This window comes from Pseudonaja textilis, chromosome 3 (genome assembly GCF_049901715.1).
Source record: "Pseudonaja textilis isolate UNSWEBS1 chromosome 3, rPseTex1.2, whole genome shotgun sequence".
Classification (NCBI taxonomy): domain Eukaryota; kingdom Metazoa; phylum Chordata; class Lepidosauria; order Squamata; family Elapidae; genus Pseudonaja; species Pseudonaja textilis.
In genome coordinates this window covers 34,314,420-34,342,202 of record NC_141992.1, presented here as the reverse complement: position 1 = coordinate 34,342,202, position 27,783 = coordinate 34,314,420, and the positions used below count along the sequence as shown (strand labels likewise).

The 27,783-nt window shown below is 37.4% G+C and overlaps 2 protein-coding genes across 2 annotated transcripts; both read right to left on the bottom strand.

Moving 5' to 3' along the window:
* Positions 1-264: 264 nt before the first annotated feature.
* Positions 265-7,464, bottom strand: EIF6 (eukaryotic translation initiation factor 6). Its single transcript, XM_026697722.2, has 6 exons — positions 7,285-7,464; positions 6,472-6,557; positions 5,413-5,588; positions 4,511-4,687; positions 3,878-4,059; positions 265-3,072 (listed from the first exon to the last, which is right to left on the bottom strand). Exons 1-6 carry the CDS (start codon positions 7,389-7,391, stop codon positions 3,063-3,065), a joined length of 738 nt encoding a protein of 245 aa, XP_026553507.1. The 5' UTR covers positions 7,392-7,464; the 3' UTR covers positions 265-3,062.
* Positions 7,465-11,757: 4,293 nt separating this feature from the next.
* On the bottom strand, positions 11,758-27,052 carry SACK1C (scaffolding CK1 anchoring protein C). Its single transcript, XM_026697721.2, has 4 exons — positions 26,184-27,052; positions 22,299-22,466; positions 19,110-19,234; positions 11,758-15,960 (listed from the first exon to the last, which is right to left on the bottom strand). Exons 1-4 carry the CDS (start codon positions 26,703-26,705, stop codon positions 15,099-15,101), a joined length of 1,677 nt encoding a protein of 558 aa, XP_026553506.1. The 5' UTR covers positions 26,706-27,052; the 3' UTR covers positions 11,758-15,098.
* Between the last annotated feature and the right edge of the window lie 731 nt (positions 27,053-27,783).

The window sequence follows — 27,783 nt, the reverse complement described above, 5'->3', positions numbered from 1 at the left end:
GTTTATAAGATTTTACTGTACTGTATGCTATTAAGCAATCTTACAATATATTTCTAGTCCTGTATGAATTGATCTAAATATAGCTTGTACTTTGGAATTAATCCAGATGAGACTTAGAAAATGACCATAGCAACTTTTTCATAGAAAATTAAGAACCATCTGAACGGTTATTTCTTTAGACAATTTAAAAGTGGGTAGGATTGAATTTGATCACTGAGAAGCCAAAGATTTCAAAGTCCACCATACTCAAAACTAAGGCTACTAAAAAAAAATTCCAATTGGATTTAATGCCAAGTTATTAAACTACAGTGTTGGTTAATAGAAATATATGCTGATTTGATATTGCTTGGGGATCAAGTTTGTACTTCCTCTCTTTGATACTGAGTTTAGTATAATTGGCTAGAATAGTGTTGAGGGGTCACATCTCCCACCTTCAGGTGTATTGAGAATTGCTGCTGCAATTTCATCTCAAGCCTTACATCAGATAAAATACTTTATGTACTATGCTCATGCTTGGTTTATAGTACGAACTTGGATTAAATTATTTCAGCCTTAGCTTTTCTTTCGATCATATAGGGCTTAAGAGACATTTTCTGTTTTCAGCGCTGATATGAAAAGGCCTGCTTGCACATGCATTTAAAACTAGCAAACCTTTCTTCAATGTTATTCTGTCAATTATCTTAAAATATTTTTCCTCCCCTTAGTTTTGGGCCCAGATTAAAGCTTTGTAAAGTAACTTGATTCAGTCATTGGCAAAAATATTGCTATTATCCATTTCTCATGCCTCCAAAGAGGCTGAATCAAGTACATAGCTTGTCTTATTTTGTATGAAGAGGGACAGAAGGAGTAAAGTGGGTGCTCTAAGCCTTGCAAAGGTTTAGGGTGCTTTTAAAAACATTGGAGAAAAAAAATCACAAATATTGGAAGCCTGACCTCACCCACTGTTAAGAATATGTCACACATCAGATTCGGCTGTTAACAAAAGCTTTACACTTCTACTATGATACAAATGAAATTTTCATGAAATCAAAGCCTGATAGATTTATTGAAAGAATTTATCATTTCCAAAGGGCTACAATTTTGTCAAATTCATTCTAAAACTAATTATCTGTACCACATCATTAAAATGCTTTAAAATCTGATTATCTCATTAATGGTCCAAGAAATCTTGTCAGTTTCTAAGATGTAAGTTCACTGTTTATTTTTGTTTACTACCATAGCAAAAATGTGAATTTCAGTTTACTGCTTATCTACCTACACTCCACAAGTAGAGCCAAATGATGGAAACAATGTCTGGCCCTGTAAATTCCCATTTAAAAATACAAACATTTCCCGGATTATGTACAACCCGATTTACATAAATTCAGCTTTACTGAACATTTTCTAAATGCATACAAATGTGAACTTTGCACAGAACACAAAATAGTACAGCATCCAGATGAACATGCAACCTGAAGTTATGCAAGATTTTCCAAAACAGTGCATAAATTGGGGATTGGCTATAAGCCACTGGACTCAATAGATTCAGTAGTTAGATGCTATGGTTTATGTTGCAGCCTTTAATCATGGTCGAAGCCATCCTTGGGTGCTATATATAGTTAGCAACTAATTGCCTTTCTTGATATTTTAATGAAAGAATTACTATATCTACAATGGAACTTATTACAAAAGTGTAAGTTAACTTAGCTCTGTCGTCATACTACTTATACTAATCTTATCCTACTAAATTTTACAGTAGTATCTTATACTACTAAAAGTCTATATTCAATTTATATTGACTGTGAGTTAAGTCTTTCCTAGCTTCTCTCAGCAGTGTATGAAAACTGCAGGAGTCCACATTTATGAGTCAAGAGAGCAAAGGTTGATTCTGTTGAGAGGCTAAGCAATAGGCAGCAGTTGAAGGTTAAGTATGTAATATTTTTCATTTACCTCCAGCTTACCCCTTTCTTTTATTTGTGTGTGTCATGCATGAGCTACAGAGAGAACAGATGAGACTGCGTCAGTCTGATCACTTACATGTATCATCACTTCAAATGGGAGATACAAAGCAATTCTGCTAAGGAATACATATATGGCAATGAGTTTTTATCATTTTAGTGTATGTTCAAGACAGCAAACTACAGTACACTAGATTGATAAAGCAAAAGTTGCAGTCTAACATGTAACTTCAATTTGATACAGCCAGCTCTTGTTTCAAGATTCACCTCAGTGTCCATACCAATTAGTTCAAAGGATTAAGGTTTATTAAAGCTTTAAGTTTAACCTGACTGTGTTGCTATCATAAAAGGTCTTTAATTCCAAATTATATAACTGCAAGTTCTTTTTTAAGCAACAGCTAAGATGGTAACCTTGTAAGACATTGAAGCAATACATTTTTATATTAAAAGATAAGCATGAAGGCATCAGAAAAAGAACAGTTTCAAATTAAATCTATTTTTCCTGATAGAGAAAGACTTTCTATTAAAGAACAGATAACAGTTCTCTTTGGCTTTTCAGTGACGTCACATATGGACAAACCAGATTCTATTTATATAACCTCCTAAACATCTTACTGAATGTTTGGCTTTGTTGAAATATTCCAGAGATTCTTTCAGCCCCTTAAAACATTGTTTTGGATATACAATGATGCATGATAGTAACATAGGCTACATTGTTCTGATCTAGCTGGCTAAGGAAATGTTATCTTGAAAACTTCCAGACTGAAATCAAACAAATGCCAGCCATTTCTGAACAGAAAACCATCAGGATTCTTCATGCAGCATTCTGGTGAATACTGGGAAAAAAATAATAATTCTTTTCCTTATTGTGATTGCATGTATGTATCAAGTTCTAAACTTTACCTCATGAATTAATGAAAGGAAAAGAACACATTAACGAAACAAAGGAACATAATGTTTTTTTCTTGTTCAAGTCTGTCTTGCCAAGGGAAGGGAATTTAGAATAATATGCTTTTGAAACTATGATTGTAGTAGAGATCTCCTTCTTGGCCTGGATGAATTTGCTTCAGTGAGCAGTCAAGATCACAATTTGGCATTTCACACCTGCAGTGTTTCTGGAGAACATCATGTTAAGCTACAAAAGGGAAAAGAAATTATTAGCAAAAAACATACTCGAAGGGTTCCAGTTTTACTTTCATATTTGATCTATAAAATCAGACAAAGTCCAATTGAAAACCAGTACCCCAAACTAAAACTAAGTTGCATATAAAAACATCAGTCTCAAAATTAGGAAGTAGCCATTCTATGCACAGAAATGGTAGTTATCAGTGCAATACTGGTGGCCTTCACTTAATGACTGCCCTGTTTAGCAACTGTATGAAGTTATGGCACTGGAAAATTTAAACTTAGAACAGCATTCCTTTGATCAAGTAATTAAGATTTTGCAACCAGAGAATATTTACAACTGTCATAGCTTTCCACAATCTAGTGTTTGCCATTTGCGCACTTCACAGCCAGCTTTTGACAGGCAGAGTCAATGGAGAAGCTGGCAGTAAAAATCACAAGTCGCAATCATGCGATGTCTCACTTAATCACATCATTTAGCAATAGAATTTCTGATTCCAATTTTGAATATTAAGTGAGGACTTCCAGTTGACTTGACATATCATGTCAGTGCAACAATTGTTTTTTTGCCTTTACCAGCAATTAAGCACTATGTGCTCTTCTTGAGAGCAGATACAAGCAAGTGGGAGAGGGAGAAAATACATTTACATATTATTAACAAGAAAGTAGTACTATACATCTTCTCAGAATGCTGAATCCCTTGGGATTTCCAGAAGATTGGAAACATAGTACCACTGAAGAAAGGCATTATTAGTATATATTCTGGCTACTATCAATCGCTAATAATTTTGAAAGTAGATTAATATCTGACTTACCTGTCAATCAAAGAATCTCTCATAGTGGTAGCAATGGTACTTGGCTGTGCTTCATTAAGTTTGAAGACACTCTCAATAACAGATAATTCTGTGCTGGTTGTGTCCAGGCCACAGAAGGCACACCAATCATTCACAACCATTCCAGCTGCAATCACCTCACTGCCACGATTAACAGTTCCAGCCTGGTAAGAAAGATAACTAGTATCTTAAGGACTCCTTTCTCATGTATTATCAGCTCTTCTTGCTTAAGGTTGCATGAATATAAATCTTATTTATAACTATTCAAATCAGCGGTCTTCAAACTTGATAGCTTTAAGACTTGTTGACTTCAACTCCCAGAATTCCTCCTCCAGTCATGTTAACTCAGGAATTGAAGTCCACAAGTCTTAAACTTGCCAAGTTTGAAGACCTTGATTTAAATAGATCAGATTTTTTCTTTGAAAACTTTTCACTTCTCATCCGAGAAGCTTCTTCAGCTCTGAGTTACAGTTAAGTTACAGTGGCATATAGATGGATCAAACTGTCGACGAATATATTCCCAAGTCATAAGATGTTAAGATTCTATAATTTGGCTCAAAATATAGTTTAAAGTAACTGAACACTCTCAAAGATTTGAACAGAAAAAACATTTACCACAAGGGGGACTTGCAACAACGAGGAAAGCTCATCCTGATCTTCTATAGAAGTCTTAGGGTGTACCAATCCTCCCTGGTTGCTGAATGTGCAGTAACTTCCCACAAGTACTTGGTCTGCTATTGTCTGTCTGAATACTTCGACTTTTAATACATCAGCTAAAATCTCTTCTGTCTCCTATGGAAAAAAATTGAGATTTAAAGTTAGGGTTGGTTAGAACACATTTATCTGATTTTAAGTGATCATAAAAAGTAACTGAAATGCCTATTTAGTGGCAACATTGATTAGCTATCAACTAAATCTTGTAAACCTATTTCAACCTCTACTGCACTGCCCAGCAACAGAACATGCCGCATCTTGCCATTCCATCCCACAGCACTCTGCACACTCTTGCTTCTTGTGCTGTGGCAAATCTAGCTCTTTTGTACCCCTGCCTCCACTACTGGTTCTGTCCTACTTCTTCCTCCTGATTGGGACAGGAAAGCTCCCTTCTGCAGATGAAGTTCTGCCACCCTGCTGTGGTCGCTGCACATGACCTGGGCCCAGCACCTGGATCCAAACCATCAGCAGAAGGAACAGGGCAAAGGTCAGTTGGAATGGGAGGCAACAGAGATATGTAGCATAGTGCAGGACAGTCAAACAACAGAGATAGTGGGAGAAAGGTGAGCGAAGAAACTTGATGCAAAGGGCAGGAGAATGTGCTCCTGGGACACTGCAAAGATTGTAAATGCGGGGCAGTAACCAAGTGCCCAAATTTCAATCACATGACCATGGGGGTGTTGCAATGACTGAAACCTTAAGTCTTAATTATCATTCATTCAGCACAAAAAACATTAAACTGTTGTTCAAGTTTAGTTACTGCAAATATAATGTTTAGTACTATGATTTATTTTTATATTTACTCTGTCAATGTCTGGGTGGGCAAGTGCTACGTAGTCATTGCATGCAGTGACATTGCCCAATGCAGAAAGACGTTCTTCCACCCTCTGGATTCGCACTGAGTCAGGAAGGCAGTTTCGAATATGCTGAAGTTCCTGGTCAGTAGTATTGTTTGGGACTAGTAAACCATGCCGGTTACCTAAAATATAGGGAGAAAAAATTGCCTTCAATTCCTATCTCCAACATTCTATGCCGTAAAGTAATAACTCAGGACATGATGAATCTAATCAACGTTCTTTAACAGTATCTGACCTATAACAATTTGCAGTACTGCCAGAGTTGGTTTTCTATCTACAGCACAAATGCAAGCATATATTTGAAAAAAAGAACAATGTTCTGCTTATTTATCACCTCTCTCAATTCCACTACTACTGTCAGGCATAAAATTGAATTTAATAAAAGTATTATAGATGAACAACAAGATAGTAAATGGAAATGGGCAACCATAATGAATTTAAAAGGACGATTAATCGGCTTTATATTACAAAACAACACGTTATTTTCATTAGCACCTCTTACAATAATGTATAAAATTTTGAAAATAAACAAGGCAGTGATGAGAACCCCACCCCATCCTCCCCATTTAATCTCTGTAGGCACTTAGATAATAAGTTTCTCCATCTTCCCAGAAACTCTAGGAATTGATGCAATGAGAGCCCACAGACTGAATCCAAATTATATGAATGTTTTCCCATTAACATAAAAAGATTGTCAAATACAATCCCATAGTATTATTGTTAATGTTTCAATTCTAGAGCCTGGTATCATTTCTAATGGTAAGCAAAAACCTTTAAACTTTTTCTAGTGATCTAAAAAGCTATCAGGATAAACATGAGCAGAACTCAACAGCACATTTAGACTTTATAAATGAAGAGCGCAATAGCAGCTTGCATTCCTTTTTTGAAATATTACAAACTATAGGTAGTCAAACTACTTGTCAAAATATATTAAGGATAAAATAGGATGAGAATTCTGCATTTTAAAGGAAATTCAAAATAATTTATATGAATAAAGCAGCTTACCCACACACATTCTGCCAATGATTCGACATCCAGCAATAGAAGCATGAATTACAGGAATGGTGTCAGAAAGCTCTCCCTCGAATACACTAAAACACAATAGAGTACGATTTAAACATGCGAGGAAGATCATGAAGTTCAATTCAAACATGCTTGAAGACTTTAATAAAGGGACAATTTGCAGAGAACTTGCCTTACGGACATCTTGTGATCAAACCTATTCAGTACAGGTAGTCCTCGACTTACAACAGTTCATTTAGTGATGGTTCAAAGTTACAACAGTACTGGAAAATGTGACACGACCATTTTTCACACTGATGCCCACTGTAGCCTCCCCCGACTCACATTTATGACAGTTGCAGTGTCCTGGAGTCATGTGATCCCCTTTTGTGACCTTCTGACAAGCAAAATCAATGTGGAAACCCAGATTCGCTTATCAACCATGTTGTTAATTTAATAACGGCGGGGATTCAAAGGTGGCAAGAAAAGTCGTAAATTAGGGCAAAACTGACTTAACAAAAATTTTGGGCTCAATTGTGGCCATAAGTAAAAGAGCAGGCCTTCACTGGTGCTGACCCCGATTTAGCCGTCATTTTTGTCTGCTTGGTTTTGACCCACCCAACCGGTCTCAAAAGACGCTTCAAGTCATAATCTCAGAAGGGGAAGAAAAAAAAAGGCCCAATGGGGCTCTTTCGGTATAAAAAGGAAGGGCCTTGCAGCCTTTCCCACTTATTTTTCTTTAAATTTATTGCCTGTCGGATAATCAAAGCAAATCCAGCCGAAGATCCGGAGGGGAGGAAGAGAAAAAAGGCCGACCTGTAGAAGCCCTCGGAGCCTCCAATGGCCACCAGGCAGTAGGCGTTGGTGAGCTTGGCGAAGCAGCCGATCTCGTTGTTGTTCTCGAAGCTCGCCCGGACCGCCATAACCGTCAAAGACCCGGCAAAAACAGGCAGAAAGCGAGTCCGCCGGCCCGACACACGAGGACAGGCCTCGAAGACCGCTGCCCGGAAACGGATAGTGACGTTATTCCGCTTGTGATGTCATCTCACCCGGGTTGGTGCTGATTGGATGACTGCAACCCCGCCTTGGCTCTCCTTTTGGGGCGGGGTGGTGGTGTCTCTCTTCCCGGAAGCTTCCGCCCACCAAACTGAGAAAAGTTGCGGGCGGGGGGAGAGGGGAGGGAGGGAGGGAGGGCGCCGGACTCGGAGGGCGAAACTCCGGGCGCCGCTGGATGAGTGCAAAGAGGCGGAGCTTTTCTACTCCACCTGTAGGGAGAGAGACGGCCCCGCCTTTTGGCTCCTCTTGGGCTTGGGCGCTGTTCCCTCATGGAATCCATTCGTGAATCTTCGGTACTTTTTTTTTTTTAGATGCCTCCTCATACGGCCAGTCCCAGTAGTATTGCGCCTTTTGGCCTTAGCACTCCAGTTATACTTTCTCTTGCGTTTAGCAGGATATCCCCATTTTCCACAGGTGGACTCTTCTGGAGATGGTAGGCCTTGGATCCACATCGCCGACACAAAGTATGTGTCTTTGTTGCGGCGCTTGCCAAAAGAAGATGTTCCTTTTGTCCTTTTCTTTCAGCCGCCAGAACGAGAAAGTCTCCTCTCAGAGACTTGGAGCCATGGCGGTGGTTAGATTTTGTCAGGTATACATACACACCATATACAGAGACCTCACAGAGAGAGGGAGAGAATGTAAATGTATGTAAATACGTATTTATTTGTTAAACTGTTTTACCACCCATCTCCCTCATTTTAATACACACACACACACACACACACACACACACACACACACACGAAACAGATATAGGCATGCAGATGTGTGTGCATATGCACATGTGCATAAAATAAATGTATATGCCCAGACCACTTAACTTATATTTATGTATTAATGTGTATTATTAGGTATGTTCATCACCTTGTTCCTCATAAATTAAAAGGCAGATACAAATAAATGTCAACCTAAGGTATTTCCTGTTTTCCCCACACACCCCGAGAGATGGGCTGGGCTGAGAGTGTCTGGCCTGAAGTCAGAGCCCTCCTAAACTGCGGCCCCCATTAATCTCTGCTGGATCCTTCCATGCACGGTGGCCATCACTTCCTCTGTCCTTCCGGAACAGTCTCTTGGGGGAGAAACTGACGGGGGTTTTCTAATGGGCGAAGCAGATAGCTTTTTAGAGAATTCTGCTAGAATTGCTGATACCAGCCGTAGCAATAAAGTGGGGGAAGGGAAAAGGATATTAACAGAGAGGAAAATGTTTTTGTATTGTTGGAAGAATTATCTTTCTGGGTTCAATTCCAAGTGGGGAAAAAGACACTGGAAACATGGAGGCTGTTTGGAAAGATGGTTTAATGGTTGACAGGACCACATGGCTTGGAGCTCCAAAAAAGGAAGGGCCCAGATGCTGAAAGTGCCTGGGTTTTATACCATCTGTTGGGATTTGAATTTGAGCTTGTATTCTGACTGGTTGTCAGACTCCTGTGGGGCCATGCAGGGGCAACTCTGTAGGCTGTCCTGAATCCCAGGCTTGGTTGAGCCTTGCTGGGTGATGATGTAATAAGGAAAGGACTTTGGGCAATTCCTATTATAGCTCTACCTGGAGATCTTTGTTAGGTAAAATAGGCTGGCCTAGACCAGAGTAATGCCCCATTAGCAAAGTTGTGTGTGGGGGGGTGAGTTTCTGCTTCTGAGGTGACTTTCTGCTTCTGAGTTTCTACTCTTTTTAGGGGAAATATTCTGCCTTTTTAATATTTCCTAGGATATTTCAATTTTCTAGGAGAGGGGTGGGTTTTAACTTCCAACAGTATTCTGGTTGGTTGTGCCTCACCACCTGGAACCATATCCTAGGTCAAAGAGTGATTCCTGTGTTTCTGGTGAAAACTAAGGTACTGTTTTGGAAGTGAAACTTCATCATTATAAAATATACTAATATGAACTTTGAACTAATTATATTAATAATTTTTAAAAAATCATTATTTTCTGTTCCATCATGACTCTCCATACCAATCATTGAGGAAGTAGCTGAATGGGCCCCTTTCTCTGTCAGTGCACTGCCTAATGCAAGAGCTGCCTGGTGCAAGCCATGTACAAGCACTGTGATTTGGGTTGGTCTCCCTTTGTTCCCCCCCTCCCCCAAGTGCTTCAGACATCTTGGATTATAGATCCCAGAGACCTAATAGGGACAACTTATGTACATCAAAGTGTTTTCAAACTTGACAATTTTAAGATATGTGGACTACAACTCCCAGAATTGCTGGCTGGGGAATTCTGGGAGTTGAAATCCACACATGTTAAAAATTGACAAGTTTGAAAAAATACTATTGTAGTTCAATATAAAGAAGGGCATATAAAACTCTCTATGAGCCATAGGGACTTTTTTTGACCTGCATTCAACAGAAAGGGAACTTACTGAGCTGTTCCTAATGCAACAGAATAATGTAGTATCCATTGAATGACACCGATTTGCTGGATTTGAATTGTTGAGTTTGCATAACAGTAAAGTAAAATATTCTTGATTAGTTTGTAGCTCAAATGTGTTGTGCTAACTAGTTAGCACTAACCTATTGCCTGGCCAAACGGGGAAGACAAATTTGGGCTACAAACAGATACTGAACTCTACAGTTGGCAAGAATGTGTTTGTTGTATTTATGTAACCACAGTTTATCTCGTTGGAGGGAATGATGTTTTTTATTCCCAATTGCCCCTTTAAATCAAAGAGTAAGTCATCTGAGGCACCTTCCTAGCATAAGTTACTTAACCACACAAATAACATACATTGATGTAAATACCAGAGATTTTTTTTTTGCTTGTGAAATCCACTGTTACTTTCACTGTAAATCCTCATATAGTACTACTGAAGTTGTGTTTGCATGATGTACAAACTAGCCAACTACTTTTTAGTTCAGTATACTGAGTAAATCAGTTAATGCAGTGTGTTATATAGGCTCACAGCATTGGTTAAATGACTAAATCTCCCTTTTTATGACCTTGTAATCCCTTAATTCAGACTAACCATAGATAAATGTATTGTATAGAAATAGGCTTACACTGTCTGGTAAGCTGTATGGAAATAATAAAATCACCTCATTCCTGATAAGAGTTACCATGGAAAAGGACAGAATGGACAGGGAGCATGAAGATACAGAAAAGCTGATTTCAAGAGTGGATTAATTTTATGCTAATAAGACTATAACCTTAAGCTTTACAGCTCAGGTATTTTGGGTCAAGAGCTGCACGTGGACTGATGTGTATCAGGTCATACTCTAAAAATTATTGGGTGGACTAATTTGCTTTGAGTTCATGTTCTTTAATTAAAATTGTTATAATGAATATAATTATTTCCTAATCACAGATTTAATAGGACTGTGCAATGCTTTAAAGTCTGCATCAAAAGGATGCATCTGCCTATAGCTACACACCTTAAAATTAAGGTTGAGATACACACTTTTTAGAGTTTCATAGTCCAGCTATAATATCTCTACTTATCACAGGGTTTATCACAATGTGAACCTTACTGTAAATTTATGATTTGAGAGGTGGGTTTGGTTTTACAAATGAACTTGGAGAGAAATAGCACAAGTTGGAAGTTGCCACAGAGCAGAGATAGTTCTCAACTTACAACCATTAATTTAGTGATTATTCGAAGTTACAGCGGCACTGAAAAAAGTGACTTATGACTTTTTTCACATGGTAAAATTCAGCACTTGACAACTGGCTCATATTTATGATGGTTGCAGTTTCCCAGGATTTTGTGACTGCCTGACAAGCAAAGTCAATGGGGAACCAAGTTACTAACTTAACTGCATTGATTCCCTTAACAACTGAGGCAAGAAATCTTCCCACCTCTGGTAAGTCTACCAGTCCCAGTCCATCTGGTATTGCTAATGCCCAAAATATGAAGATCATGGTTGTTAAATTTGCATAGCACTTGTGAGAGTTTCCTACATTGATATGAAAATCAAACTTTCCATGTTGCAATTTGTGTTGTAAATTTTGTACTGTATCAATCTACAATCAACCATTGGATGTCCTTTCAGCTTTACCTCAACGCCATCATGCCATGGTCTGACATCTTCATGCTCTTGTTGATGATTGGTTTCAGTTTCTTTAGCAATTTTTAGTTTTATGGGGTAGGACTACGCCCAACCCTCCTCACTTTATTTGGACTTGGGACTGTCTTGGTTACCTCAAAACAGAGTTGTTCCAGATAGAGTTATTTATTTTTTATAGCCTATATTTTTGGCACATAACCTCTATACTTTATTTAGTAGATGATAGTTAAACAAATAACATAGAATACTGTTTATTTCAAAACCACCATCACATTATACATTGTCAAAGTTATGATTAACCAGAGAGAGAAAGAAAGAAGAAAAAAGAAAGAGGCGTTCTTAGGGCATTTATACATTTAATTGCTATTGACAGAACTTCCAGTTTTTGAAATTAAAACAATGTTAAATTTATTATTAAAACAATCATAGCTTTTCTTGTGATTCCTTCATGAAATCTTAAAAATCTGGGTTAAACTAAACTCCCTCGGGAAGCATCAAATCTTGATTTTCAGAAATAACAAAGGTCAGTGGTGACAATTTGTTCTTCCATACAAAGTAAGATAAAATGTTTAACTGCTGACATATACTTAAGTATTCAAAAGACACTGCCTTTTGAGTTCAGAGGACTTCCTAGAACATCACTTTTTTTCTGGTCAGAAAATGGCTTCTTCTGAAGTTACTTATTATAGTGGAAATAAATTGAGCTCAGCTTTGATTGTATAAACCCATTATTAAAATCTGATTGATTTTTAATTACAATGTTAATGTATTTAAAGCATATAGCATGCGAACAGAATCAACACAATGTATCTTAGTTTTCCAGTTTGTAAACAAAATTCTAAGACAAAAGTCAATTAATATTATTTATGTTATTTATCATATAATGCAATCATTATATTATTGATATTTCTTTCTTATATAACTGCCAAAATACTTTTGTAATTTTTTTGCTGCGGCAAAGAGATTAGATTTATTAATTGCATAGAGTTAGTGTTCTGATATTTAAACTAAGAATTGCATTTTACTTGTCTTTTCCTATTTCTGTCATGTTTGCTACAGAAGGAAACAACCAAGAGGGTTTTTTTTTCTATGTCAGGGTGATTGTAATTTGGATTTCTGTATTGAGTATGGTATACTGATCAATTGAGTGAGCAGTACTATTAAAAGGAAATTAGGAATTATATAATAGGATTTCTGCAGTTCTTTATTTTCTGCTACTTTAGTAAATGTGGATTTCTGTAGTTCTATCTATCTTAAACAGAATTGCAGAATAATCCACTTGGGAGATTGAGATGTGTGCTTTTATCAAAGAGATGCATTATAAACACTCTACCAACCCTTTAAACCAAATTGTTTGTATGTATGTATGTATGTATATATGTGTGTATGTATATATATATATAAAAACTCATACCACCTCTTGGAAACGATCAAAGATTTACACGTGGAGCAAGAAGATCTGCTTGTAAGTTTCGACGTGGTTTCACTATTCACTCAAGACCCGATAAAAGAGACCCTTGAAATCATCAAAAATAAATACCAACCAGCTAAACACCTCATGGAACTAACAGAACACTGCTTAACCAACACATATTTCATATACAAAGGACAAAGATACAAACAAATTGAAGGAGCTCGCATGGGATCACCACTGTCACCCGTCATTGCAAACCTGTTCATGGAAGAATTCGAATCCAGAGCCCTGGCCAATGCCATCCACAAACCCAAACTATGGTTAAAATACATTAATGACACATTCGTGATTTGGCCCCATGGAAAAGAAAACCTAAACAATTTCCTAACACACCTAAACAGCACACACCCCAAAATCAAGTTCACCATGGAAATGGAAACAAACAACTACCGTTCCTAGATGTACTAATCTACAAAAAAACAGATGGCACACTAGGACACACCATATACCAGAAGAAAACACACACACTAACCGCTACCTCAACGCCCAATCTCAGCACCACCCAGCACAGATAAACTCCGTGGCTAAAACACTAATTGCTAGAACCAAACGCCTGGCAGATAAGACACACATAAAGACTGAACTATGCACCCTGACTAAGGTACTGACAGCCAATGGCTTCCACAAAAGCAAAATCACCGGCTTGATCCACAAAAATACACTGAAACATAATGGAGACCCAGAAGATGAATGGAACAGCTGTCCTGCCCTACATAAGAGGTACTACAGACAAAATCAGTAAGATACTACACAGACATCACATCAAGACTGCCTTCAAAACAGGCAGAAAAATAGCAGCCATCTTTAGAAACCTCAAAGATAAAATTGACCTGGAAAACCAAGGCATATACGAAGTCCCCTGTGCATCATGCCCTGACACATACATTGGACAGACCAATAGAAGAACAAGTACCTGCCTGGATGAACACAAAAATGCAGTCAAAAAGCTGGAACACACTTCCTCACTAGTCCAACACATGGAAGCCACAGGTCATAGCATCAACTTCAGTGGCACCAAAACCCTAGCCACTATAGAAAACCCCAGCCACAGAATCACCAGAGAAGCCATAGAGATTGAAAAAAGACCAGAAATTATGAATAGAAGAGATGATTCCATCAGACTGTCAATCATTTGGAAGCCTGCACTCACAAACAAAAAAATCTCCACACCACTAGCCAGGCAAACAACTGGGCACAAACAGACCCAACCCCCCGATACCTCCAGCTCAAACACACCCCAACCAGGCACCCAGATGAAACCTAGCTTCCTAACAAATGATAGCCATCCATTTACCCGAAGCCAAGCCGCACTAAAAGCCTCCAATACAGGAACACAATGTTGCCAGCCAATCAAGACACAAAAAGAGCCACAAAACAGACAGAAGATATTAGAAACACCAATCAAGCAGAACACAGCAAACTCTAAGACCAATAAACACAGACCAAGATTTCCAACCAATCAGGATGAAGAAAAAACCATTCTGGCACAGCAATAGGCTGCCCCAAATTTAAAACTGAAACAACTGTAGGGGCCTGACTCACAAACGGACACAATACAGGAGCCTGATAATGGCAGATGACATTCTGCCGAAATGTTGCTACAACTTTAAAAGCACAACTACAATGACGTGGGAAAATACCTGAACAAAGCTGAATACCATACACGTAAGTACCCGTGAAAACTTAAGAAAACACACACACACACACATATATATGTATACACACACACACTATTTTATTTACATAGTGATATTCATCAACTTATTTCCATTGGTATGTATTTCCTTTCCCCCCCACACCCCAAGCTATTAAACTGAGAAATAGCCTTGTTCTAAACATGCCTCTCCAGTATTTCAGGAATTATGAATTATGAAGAATTCTCATTATTTCTGTAAGGAAAAAATACCAGACAATTTCAATGTTCAAAATGCCTGTCCTTTCAAATTAACTCCAGAGGTAAGTAGTAACAATCTTAAATCTCTTTCACAGGTATGTGATCATTTTTCTGGCTTTATTAAGCTTTAAACTTTCCCAATATTTTTGAGCTATAAATCTGATGTATTATTATAGTTTCATTCCACATTTGAAATATTTTTGTTACATTACATTTCAAATCGACTATGAACTGCTTTTGACTTTGATTTACTATAGTTAGTAATCAAATCCAATTTGCTGTGACCAAGTGTCATCCTTTTTTCAGTCCTATTTATGTTGCTGTTGTTCTCCATTGGCATATCATCAGAGCCATCAAGGAATCTAGGAACTGTGCCCTTTATTTCATAATTTATAGGTTTAATAGGGTTGTTAATGAATTCTAATTTGTTGTATCCATGAGGTCCTGATTTATCATTCTTATGTAGTTTGCTTGCATTTTCAACTGGTTGAGTATAAAGGAACTTCTTGTTATCTTTTGTTCCCATATTGTCAGGAAGATGTCCATTTCCTATGTCGTCAGCTAATATTGGTGAAGATACTGATAGCAAAGATGTCTTAAATTTCAATAAATTAGAAGCATCATTGAGTGGAGGCTTTACTTTATCTAATATACCACAGTTAGAGTCTGGAAACTCCCTAGGCTGGTATCTCAAGTCATGTCCCATTAAGCCTGAAATGGTTTTTCTTGTTTCACCTGGTGTTAATTCCTTCTTTTCACAGTATACATTGGAAATTGATTGGTTATCATATGGTGATTTCTTGATGGTCACGACACTGCAAGTTGAAAGGGTGCTTGATGGACTGAGGGCTTCATATTCGTTCTGTTGAATATGTTTTAAAATGGGGTCAAATTTCTGCATGGTCTTGTAAGGAAAAGGTGTGGAATTTTCAGCAGTGGGGATTCCAAGTTGATTCACTGATCTAGATTCAGCATATATACATCGGAACTCTCTGTCAAAATCATCAACAATTTTTCCTTTGAAGTGCATCACTAAACAGGTATGTACCTGGCTGCAGAGCCATGTAAAACTGAAATGAAAATAATTCAGGGACAACATGAAACATCAACATATAATTAAACTGTGCACATTTAAAAAATTGAAAATTCATTGGACAATAAATAATATTCATTTACAACATTAGTACTATTTTAAGTATATTTATCAGAATATCTTTAGCACTATTGCTGCAATACAATAGTGTATTTTAAAGCATTGAGAAAATAAGTGGAACAGTTTGATGGTCAAAATCTTAGATTAGTGTATATGTGCGTTTATACTATATTAGGCAATAAATGAAGGTAATAGCTGGGCATGCAAACAAGTTATTATGGTTAAATAATTATAGATAAACATTTAAATGACAGACTCAAAAGAATTATAAGAAATTGGTTGCAAGCTAATTATAGATTTCAAAGGTCATACTTATGGCTAAAGAGGAGATCTATAGCCACCCAGTGTGACTGGAGCTCATTTAGAGAGGAGTTACAAAATGATATGAGTGAGAAGAATTCTTGAGCATTTAAAAATGGTACAGAAAAATAATTTTATTAATCTCAGAAAATATAATCCTTGGTAGGGGATTTTTAATCAAATTATCAGTGATATCTAATCCCCAAATCCCTTGAAAACAGACCAGACTGCCAAATTATATAACCATGGTCAACTTCCCACTGGAATTTTTTTAAAGCCAACGTTTTGGGATGATATATTGTATACACTAAGATACTTTGAGACGGAGTAATATGGTAACATGGCATGGAGTTGGCAGGCTTCCTGTAAGTAAAAAGGTAAGATAAAGATAAAGCTGCTATTAAATATTTGTGTGATGAGTCAGGTGTAGATTGTTTAGGTGGAGTGTGCATTATCAATCAAGGAAGTAGTTGCAATTAATGCAAAGAAAAACAGTTTCCCTTCAAAATGTAGTCAAAGGTTGGCAACTAAGGCAAAAATAACTGAATGTTAACTAGTACACCACTCTAGTGCTGCTGCTGTGTGAGCTGCAGTGATTCCCAGTAGGCTTTCATATATAATTCAAAATGCTGGTTGCTACTTTTAAAGTCTTACATGGCATGGTACTTGTCTAACAACCTATCCACAATGATTTCCCCTGTCACACCTGATCTGGAAGAGGAGGGAGGTTCCAGGTCCTATCGGTGAAGCAGTGTTTGGGGAAGCATGACTTCTTTGTCACGCTGTCCCCAAGAGATATGCATAGCCCCAACTCTGTTGGTTTTCCAAAGGCTGTGAAGATTTCTCACCAGGTACTAGGGCCAAATTGTTAATATTTAACAATGTGACACACTAGCAATGACATTTTTATAGGAACCTTAACTTGATTTTTTAAAAATTGATTTGGACTATGCACTATACTCTCACTTCTGTTGACTGCCCAGGAGCCCATTCATTAGATGAATAGCCCTGTAAATTATTTACAGGGTTGATCCTCCTTGGAGGTATCTGCCCATTCTACCAGATGAGATAGGGTGGGCATGTTCCAGGTACCATTCCTTAAATGCCATCCGGTAGGACCTTGGAGACACATCTTTTCCACGGCTACCCCAGTCCTTTTCAAAAGTCTCCCCCATGAAATTTGGATAACCCCCCCCCTCCCCATTCTTAGCTTGGGATGCTGTGGCACTTTGGTGGGAAATGCTACATCTTTTGCCGGGTTTGGGGGTTATTTTTTTTGTTATGAAATGTTGATATGAGCCACCTAGGATTATCATCTATAACTTAAGGCAGCCATGTAATATTCTTTTAAAAATAAATATATGAATATTAAATAAGCAAACATATATAATGACTTGATTTGAGTCATCCAGGATGTATTTTTATGTGGAAGTTTGGGTCACTGTGGTTTTATATGTATTTACTTGGAAATAAGTTGGGGAGGTCCTGAGACATGTCTCAACCTATTGTGTTGCCTAAGCTTATTTTTAAAATATGAAGTTTTGTACAAGTAGCCCTCACAATAACCATTTGTTGTTCAATGATCACTTGAATTTGTGATGATCCTGAATGGAGACTATTTATAACTGGTCCTCAAAGCCATTGAAGCACCCCTGTGGTCACATGATCAGAATCCAGAGTTTTGGCAGCCCACCCTTATTTACAACTACCGGGCACTTTTTCAACTCTACTCACCCACCTATCACTCCTCACCATCTCCGCTTTTTGACTGTCCTGCCCTCCACTGCCTCTGCCACTCCTTGCCACTGGAAACAGCTGATTCTCACTTCTTCCCCCTGCTGCGACTGAAGCATGCCCAGCCTGGCCCTTTGTGAGGCAGAAGCTGGGCACACACAGTTCTTGAGGCCTCCACCATGCAGCTTCAGAAAGCAGCAGCTGCCTCACAAAGAGCCAGACCAGGAGCACTTCATCAGTACTGGGTGGAAGAAGATAGCCAAGGTCAGCTGGTGGGGGTGGGGGTAGTAAGGGCAATGGAGTGCAGGTGATATGGGTGAAGGCAGAGTGCAAGGCAGCCAAAAGAACAGAGATGGGAAGAGAAAGGCAGGCAGGTAAAGTTGAAAGGAAGGTGAGCATAGCAGGGCAGCAGGAGCATGATGTCCTGGCCTAATGACCATGTAGTGCTGGCCTAATAATGGCAGTCAGAAGGACTGAACCTCTTCTGCCACCTTTTCAGAATCTCTGAAAAGTATTAGACTGTGGGGCTGGGATAGGAGTTAGAATGTGTTTTAAAACTGGAATCCTAAACTCCTGTTATAAGAGACACATTTTCAAAAAAGTCTTGTTTTATGTATGTTTTAATATGATTTTTTTGTACATTTACAAATAGCATATTCACCATTTGCAAATTTCATTTCCCTTCCGCTAAAATGGAAGATACACAGTTTTGAGTAGCACTAGAACAATCTTAGACACCTGACCCATAAGAAGGATACAAAGCACTGTAATTTTTAAATAAGAGTAATTTAAATAATAATTTAAATAATTTGCTACATTTGTTAAGCCAAGGGTATTTAAAAGGCATGGTTAAAAAAAATCAAGTTGCTAGCTGCAACTGTGCAATACAAACTCTGGAATCTTGGCTTTTTAAAAAAAATCATACCCTGCAATCACTCTGAGTTTGAACGTATTAGTCCCAGAGACCTTTAGACAAACAGACTATGTCCTTTGCAAATGACATCATTCTGAACTATACTTGTTATATCTCACCTGTAAGTCCCTGCAAGCACTTGTTCACAGTCTATCAACATAAATTTCTCAAGGGCTTGTCCTGTAAGCTTCTTGCCAGCTTTACTATAGTATGTATCTCCACTTACAGATCGTATGCGCATATTCTAAATAATAAGAAAAGCATAAAAAAGATTCAAAACAGATACTATTGACTTTCTGTGTAGAGCATATATATATTGTAAGTGTGGGATTCAAATGTTTTAACAACCGGTTCTGTGAGTGTGGCTTGGTGGTCATGTGACTGGGTGGACGTGGCTTGGTGGTCATGTTATTGGCTGGGCGTGGCCAACTCAATATCACTCACATCAAGGCATGCATCTCCTTGCCTGGTCTCTCATGATTGTGGGGATGCTGCAACAGTCGTAAGTGTGAAAAATGGTCATAAGTCACTTTTTCAGTGCCATTGTAACTTTGAATGGTCACTCCACACAAGCAAAGTACCTCAAAGGAGGAAAAAAAAAACTCCAGGAAGTTCCTTCCTTCCTCCAGGAAGTCTAGTCCTGCCAAGAATGTAATAAGGGTTAACAGAGAGGCAGTTTCTGTAAGCAATACCAGAATGTTTCCTTCCTGCCTTCCTTACAGGATTAGGCCAGTAATTTCTTTTAACAACCGGTTCTCCGAACCACTTAGAACGTTAACAACTGGTTCTAGCAAATAGGTGCAAACTGGTAGAATCCCACCCCTAACTGTAACCCTGAGTGAATGTGAATCTTGGAATTAATGGCTGAGAAACATACCTAAATCAATAAATGTTAAAAAAAGAGTAAAATCCAGTACTTGTGCTTCATTAATTCTATCAGTTTTAATCCCAAGTTTATAATTTCTTTTTAAAAATCTCTTGTAAATTTCAAAGGACATAAAATTGCTGTCTAAATTAAGTATATCAAATACTACAAATGGCATGACCAGCAGTTAATTTGCTTCATGTTTAGTTAATGTATTGGGAATAGTGGACATAATTTGGAATTTTGCAAGTTTGATGTGGTCTCTCTCACAAAGTGGTGGTTAAGATTGATGCAGCCAATCACAAAATGTCCATTTTTCAGAAGGAAAATTGAGAATCCCCTGATTTTATTTCCTAAGAAAGTTGGGGGGAGGGGAAAGAAGACCCCCAAAATACATTATTGGAAATTCAGGTTATGCTCAAGATGGTATTTCAATTTGCAGCATGCATGATTCCCCATCATTTTTAATTAAAAGAATAAGACAAAGTTAGCATAAAATATTTGGAAAGTACTAAGTAATATGTTAGTGGGCACCCAGTAGACTGCTCAATCTCTGATGATGGAAAATTAGAAACCAGTATTATTTCAGTAATTTCCAGCCCTTATTTCAATATTTGAAAGCTGCAGTTGCTTTGGAAGAACGGAAAAGTACTGATAACAGCCAAAATGACAATAAGTTTCAAATGGTTGGGGTGATTGAATAAGATACTCTTATGGAATACAGTGAATTAGTCCTCGAATTATGACCATAATTGAGCCCAATTATGTTGCTAAGTGGGACAATTAAGTTTTTCCCCATTTTATGATTTTCTTATCACAATTGTTAAGTGATTCATTGTAGTTGTTAAGTTAGTAACTCAGCTGTTAAGCGAATCTGACTTCCCATTGACTTTGCTTGTCAGAAGGTCACAAAAGACAATCACATGACCCCAGGACACTGCAACCGTCATAAATCTGAGTCAGTTGCCAAGCATCTGAATTTTGATCATGTAACCATGGGGATCCTACAATGGTCTTAAGTGTGAAAAATGGCCATAAGTCACTTTTTGCAGCGCCGTTGTACCTTTGAACAGTCACTAAATGAACTGGTATAAATCAAGGACTACCTGTAATTAGTAGTTAGGCTTATCCTCACATTAAAAATGCCATAGTTACCTAAAAGGAAGGTATCCCTGCATTGAATATAATAGGCTGAACATTTATACATTATAAATCCAAGTAATACTTCGCTTCTCAACCTAGATTTATACACCAGAAAAATAATCCCAGAGATTCTTTTCCCCTGCAAACACAAGCGTCTCTCTGTGTGTGTGTTTGTGTGTAAACTGTTTGCAAAATACAGCATCCTAATAACAAAATTAATTGATTTTGCATATGCCAATCATTTTCACTCTCAGATATAAATGTCAATGCATACACATTCCCTTGCCTTTTCAAACAGAAACAGCAAACAACAGCAACAACAACTAGAATAGATAGCATAAATGGAAGTGACAGCTATTTTGACTCTTTTAATACACACACACATACATATACCTGTACATTCTCCTGGTCTGATTGAATACAGTCTTATACCTAAGGCACCTTTCAATTTTGTTGAGCATCAGAAGTAAACTTTTGTAATATATAAAGGTGGCAAGTCTGGATTTAAGCAAATGTGACTCTGTGCCATCTTTAATTTTGCCTCAGCCAATTAATTAAAATAATTGGATGAAAGCAATGACAGCTTTTCATCTTTTATACTGAAGCACAAGGCTAAAAATATGGACAACTGTGATTGTTGACTGCTTTCCTTCAGTAAATACGGTTCATATACGTATTAACTTTGGGCACTTTTTTGCTCTGGACTTTTGTTTGTTCAAAGGGTATATGGAAGGCAAAGGTTGGATATATGATATCTATCAACACATAATTCTGTCAGCCTTGGAAGCCATATTTTACTTGGAATCTTCAAATTCTTTGAAAAGAAATACATTTAAATTTTTTACTTGCCATCCAGTTGCACCTTATGCTTCAGTCCTGTTGTTTTACATAGAAAATGGATTATAACTCAACCCTCAATCATCCAATAAAGATGTATTAGTATTAGTGATATCATAACACTTAATAGAAAAGGGGAAAATATGCTTGAGAAAGTATCTTGGAATGGATTTTTGATAAGAGAATCATTATGGATCCCCAAACAGTCAATGGTCTATCAAGGACCCTAGGAAGGAAGGCAGACCTTATACTGTTGCTGTTGTTTTTGTTGTTGCCCTTTGGTTTCAATTATTGGCTTTAGCTGAACAAACCAACCCATGCTCATCTGGGTGATGATGAAAATGATTGAAATACAAGCAGATTTAAACTTGTCTTTTTTCTTCACTTTTATGTTCTATCACATTGTATTTTAATATTGACATTAAGTAAAAGAAAAAAATACCAAAACTGATTGAAAACATACCAGAAAGTCATCCATGGTGACCTCCATTTTATTGCACATTTCTGTAAACTCCTTTAGGTTTTTTTCATCGAGGATCAGATAAACAGGAACATGACGTTTGTTTGAAGCTTCTATCAGATCACTGAGTATTTCCATATCTGTGAATTGATCCATCACAATTGCAATCACCTGCACAATTGTTGGTAGGTTAGGGTAAAGTGGAGAGCAGAACAGAAGACATTGTCAAATGGCGATCAGTGGACCTGCCCTATTAAACAACCCATATAAGACTCCTTTTAAGTGCTTCAGGCTGCAATTGTTTTAAACTTTCATCAAGGCCTTTTCTGAAAATATAGGCACAGAATTGCACTATTGGTTTGCTTTAATAAAACAAGAAGGGCAAAAATAGTTAGCACTTAAAAGGTGAGTTTTGAAACTCTGTTCCATAGTGCTTCCTCACTAGTTATTTTTGAATCTTTTTCTTTTCTTCCCTCTGTTTTTATGGGAGAATCCAGAAAAAGTTTTGGCCAAATGAGTGCATTCCAGAGTTATTGAGCTTTTACAATATATAATCCTTTCCATCACAGAGAATTATGAGAAACTATTAATCTAGTGACACTTCCCCTATATATGCATGATTAAGACGCCTTGCATGTTACAGGCTGGTAGATTTGTTCTGGAATTGCTTTCCCTGTCCATTAACATTTTATAATGATGATATTCCAGATGACAGCATTCCAGGAGAGAACCAGGTAATTTGTCTCTATTATAAATCTTGATTACCATGAAGTGTATGTACAAATTGGGAGTGCACCTAATCCATTTTTTTGCTGCTTTCTCTCCTGACAGCAGAACATTTCCACGAAGAATTGATAGAAAACTTGGCTACAAATACAGTAGAATAGGGTGGCAACATTTTGAAGAGACTACAGTGATGTAAATATTGTGAAGATGGGGAAGTAGTTGCCCTGGGGCCTAGAGGCCCACTGTATTTCCCCTGGCAGAACATTACTTGCCCCTTGCCTTCCACAGACTTAATTAGATGGTCAGAAATGAAAAGAAATGAGAAGAAAGGAAATAGATATACTGTAGCTGAGCTGCAAAAATCCAGATGCCCATTAGCAAATTCTCGATTTTGAGAGTCTTGCCTTGAGGTCCAGAGAGCTCTCCTTATATCTCATTTTAAATGTTTTCCTATATGCAAAAAATCTTATCAACTAAGAAAACAGTTCAGAGGACAAAAATAGGTTAACTTTGTCCTACAATATGTTTTCTATTTGCAAGGAATTTCAAATGTAGATGGAGCATTCTGAAGAAGCATCTCTCTTTTGCAATTTAAAATTATCTACAATTATCCACTTCAAACATTAATCCCATAGAACTACTTTTAATTACTTTTCCAAAAAAAAATTAGGAATTTTTTTGACTCTTGGGCTCCTAATATGGCATGTCTGAACACTGCTTGTAGCCCATAATAATCCTACTTACGGTTGCTTAACCTTCTTGACCTACCTATGGGTTTTTAGAAATTGGTTTAATTAAATCAGCATTCTATAAAACAGAGTGTCCTCCTCAAACATTGTTCTTACTTTAAAACATGTCTCTGTATTTCACACTGACCCCAGAGGCATCTTATAGAAACCAAATGATTTGTTTGGAAGATGCCTATCCATCTCCCTCCACAAAAAACTCAAGAGTGAACTGAAGTAGGAGAGAGCCTATGTGGATTAGTGGGAGTGGCAGAAGCCAGTAAAACCTCAGTGTTTACCTGCTGGTAAATGAATAATTTGACATTATCCATGCCTTTCATGCTTCTTATTTTGTAAGACTTTCCTGTGCCATGTTCTCAGAAAACCATATGTACTTAGTGTATCCACTGCTCTGAAGATTTGATTTTAGGCTCTATCAAGAGAACAGTCTCCACTTCAGATAGATGAAGCCCTGTTTATCTATTCATTCATGCCTTTCTCTTCCGCCTGCCGAAACTGAAGATGGTTTACATTTAGAAAGTAAACTCCACTACCACACCTAATTAAACTATGGCAGCCCTTTTACCGTCTGTGCCAAAACATCCTGGAGAAAACTTTGGATTGCAGTGCTTTCTCCAGAGGAAAAAATTGGGAGCACTTCAATTTTCAGGAGGCATCCTGCCTGCTCATTGCCTGTGGGAATCACACCCTCTCTGAAAGAATGTACAGAGTGGCCCAGATTTATCTAAGGAAGAAAATCCTATAGGTATTTATTTGAGCCATCAAGTTTACTGGTTTTAGCATTGGCATTCATTTTGCTTTGTTTTCATAGGTATTTTTGTCAGCCCAATTACACCCCTCTCCCAAATTCTCATCCTGTATATTTGAGATAAATTTATAGGAGTAAATTAGTGGATAGGAGAAAGAAAATCTAATGCTTCTTTTATACAGAAAGCCTCTTTTCAAAAAGAAAAAAAAATCCTATCAGGCATTTTTCTTCAACCTGATTTTGAATTATTCAGAATTTCTAAGGAAAAGCCATTTGCAAAACAGAATTATATTTTTTAAAATAATAATTCCCATTTATTTTATGCAGTATTCTCAGACTTTTAGTTGTAATGTATAATATTAGCTTCAAATAGTATTCATTATTTTTGTTGAGTGGGCTAACTATGCTGACTACCCAAAACCTTCCAGCATAAACAGAATGAAAATCAGTTTTATTAACCTGAATAGGAATGGATTCCTAATCTATTTAAAATTCAAATCTAGCACATCTCTTACAATTTTCCATTCAGTAATTTGAAAAAAAAATTCCATTCAGTAATTTGAATGGAAGTGCACATTCACACAGGAATATTTCAGTATGATTTCTATACAAATGTTAAGACATCTGACTAGAAACTGGGAGACCATAAGTTCTAGTTCCACCTTAAGAGCAAAGCCCATTGGGTCATTTCCTCTCAGTTGTGGGAAGGAGGCAATGGCAATCCATTTCTGAAAAACTTTGCCAAAAGTATTGCAGGGACTTAGACAGATAGTCCCTGTGAATTGCATGCCATTGAACTAAAGAAAAAGAAAAACAGAATAGAACATATATGTGTGTGTGTTCTATGTTCTATAAAATATGCCAAAGTGGGGAATCTATGGTATTTGAGTTTTGAAGCAAATATCTTGGAAAACAAACAAAAGAAATCTGACATCTAATTCATAAACATTCCCTGGGAAAGTCACATTGTATGTAATGTTTTCCATATTTATTACTCATCAAAGTACTTCTTTGTTAAGCCTCAGCTGACTATAGCAAAGGCTGCCAAATTGAAGGCTCAATACCTAGGTGTGTCTATGGAATATTTTTATCTGCCACCTAAGGGCTATACCTACTTTAAATAATGCAGTTATAAGCATTTTCCTCACAGGTTAACACAATATGGAAATTCTGGTTCTAAAACAAAGAGCATATTACTCCTCTGATCTTTGCATCAGATATCCAGGGCATGTTATGACTTCTTTGCTCCATAACTGTGAAGTATAAATTCCAAAACTGCTATGATTTCATTTTAACAAACAATATGCCACCTAATCATTGGGACAATAAACATGGTTCTGTTCCTAACATTCTTTCAACAGTCTTCAAAATAAAAAGTGGCCAGTTCTGTTGACTAGCTCAGAAAACTTAAGAGTCAAAGAACAAAGGAACAAAGAGTTATCTTCATGGCTCATTTCTTTCTACATGTATACCATTTGTTAAATATAAAAGTTATACAAACATAACAAAAATAAACCCATCAAGCAATACATTAAAGGTATATTGCAGAGCAAGAATTAAAAAAAAATTAAAATGGGAGCCAGTAGTTCTAAATTTTTTATATATTTTAGAAATTACACCGATTAGCTTTATCTCCTCTTTTTAAATGCCTTAAAATGTTCAACTTACTGTCTTGGCCTTGCTTATTAGAGATCGATGTAATTCTTTCACATTGTTTGCCTTCTCCCTTTGGAAATACAAACTGACTTCTGTTCGGTTGAGCACTGTGACAGAAGACATCATTGGCCAACCGAGCTCCAGTTGAGGGGGATCAATATCTGACATTAATGGGAAGTATGTCCCAGATGTTATCTCAGAGAGGAGAGATTCCCTGTCCATGCTGTCAGCTCTTGAGAGTCCTGCCTCTAGCCCCTTCTTTGGAGACTCTGGGATGCTTTGGATGTGCTGGCTCATGTAAGCCATGTCCATTGTGGAGAGGAAGGGCAGTTCTTTTTCTTTTGCGATGACTTGCAGATAGCCAGCTTCTCCTTGTTCCAGAAAGGAATCCACAGCTAGCCTGGCAGTCTCACTATGCTGTAGCATTGAAGGGCTTGCTTCTTTCTTCCAGGGCTTTTTCAGATCTTCCAGTCGATTTTTCAGTTGCCCTGTGCCCCCTTGGGAATTCCCAAGGCTTTTTGGGAACCAACTCATGCCTCTGGAGCTGGGTGATAAAACACCACAATCCTTGGTGTTACCTTGTCAGCGGGATATTCTGAGCTTGAGATGCTGTCTTGACTTTATAAACCCCTGTGATTCCACAATGAAGATGTTGAGATGAAAAACGTCACGAACAGTTTTATTTTATTTCTGGTTTTATTTCTGTTTTTGTAGATACCCCTCTTTTCCTACGGAGATAATTAGCTCAAATTTCTAATTTCCATGGCTTGTTTTGATGCTGTCTTCCTTATGGAAATGCTAAGAAGAGTTTCTTATCTTCTTTGTAGGAGCTGCTGCTTTTAGGTATGCTTCCTCAAGCAATAAGACTCAGTTATGTTCCCGCCCAAAAGTGATTTCTCTCTTGCAGTCAGAGCACTGAAACCTGTTTTGCAAGTTTTAATGCCTTGAGAGGAAATGGGAATGTTGAAACTTGTTCCAAGGTCAATGTGGTTTATGCAATATCTACAAACATGCATAAATGTTAAAACAATGTAATAACCTGGAAATGAGAGGAAAACTACAATGCATTTATTAGCATCCATTCTATTTTTCTACTCAAATATTGAAGAAACAAAAAGAGAATCACCAGTGCCACAAGACTGCAAATTGCTTTAATTCAGAGCAGAGAAGTGTTTATTCACAAGGCACCAAGTCCATATTTTGTTGAAATGCAACGAGTATCAGGTTGTTTAACTTTAAAACCTCATGTAATTTTCCTACTCTAATTTGCACTCCTATTTGTCTCCTACTTCCACATGTCTCTCTGTATGTGTATATAGAAAGTAGGACTCTAGGCATAATACAGAAATTTATGGAAAAACAACAAGGTAATAACAAGGTTAGGTTAGGAAATTTAGATAGAAAGAAAGGATTATGGTGCTTTCTGGATTAAATTTGCAGCTTCCACAAATGAGGAAAAATCAGGAGCCCAAGCATATTATTGTTAATAATTTCTCACTATTTTTACCATGTGCTATGGGCAGAGCTGGGAAACAGAAATTTGAGTGGGTTGATCTTTACTGAATAAAAGTCATGGAAGCTGTGTGCCATTTGTATTCATGGTTAACAATTT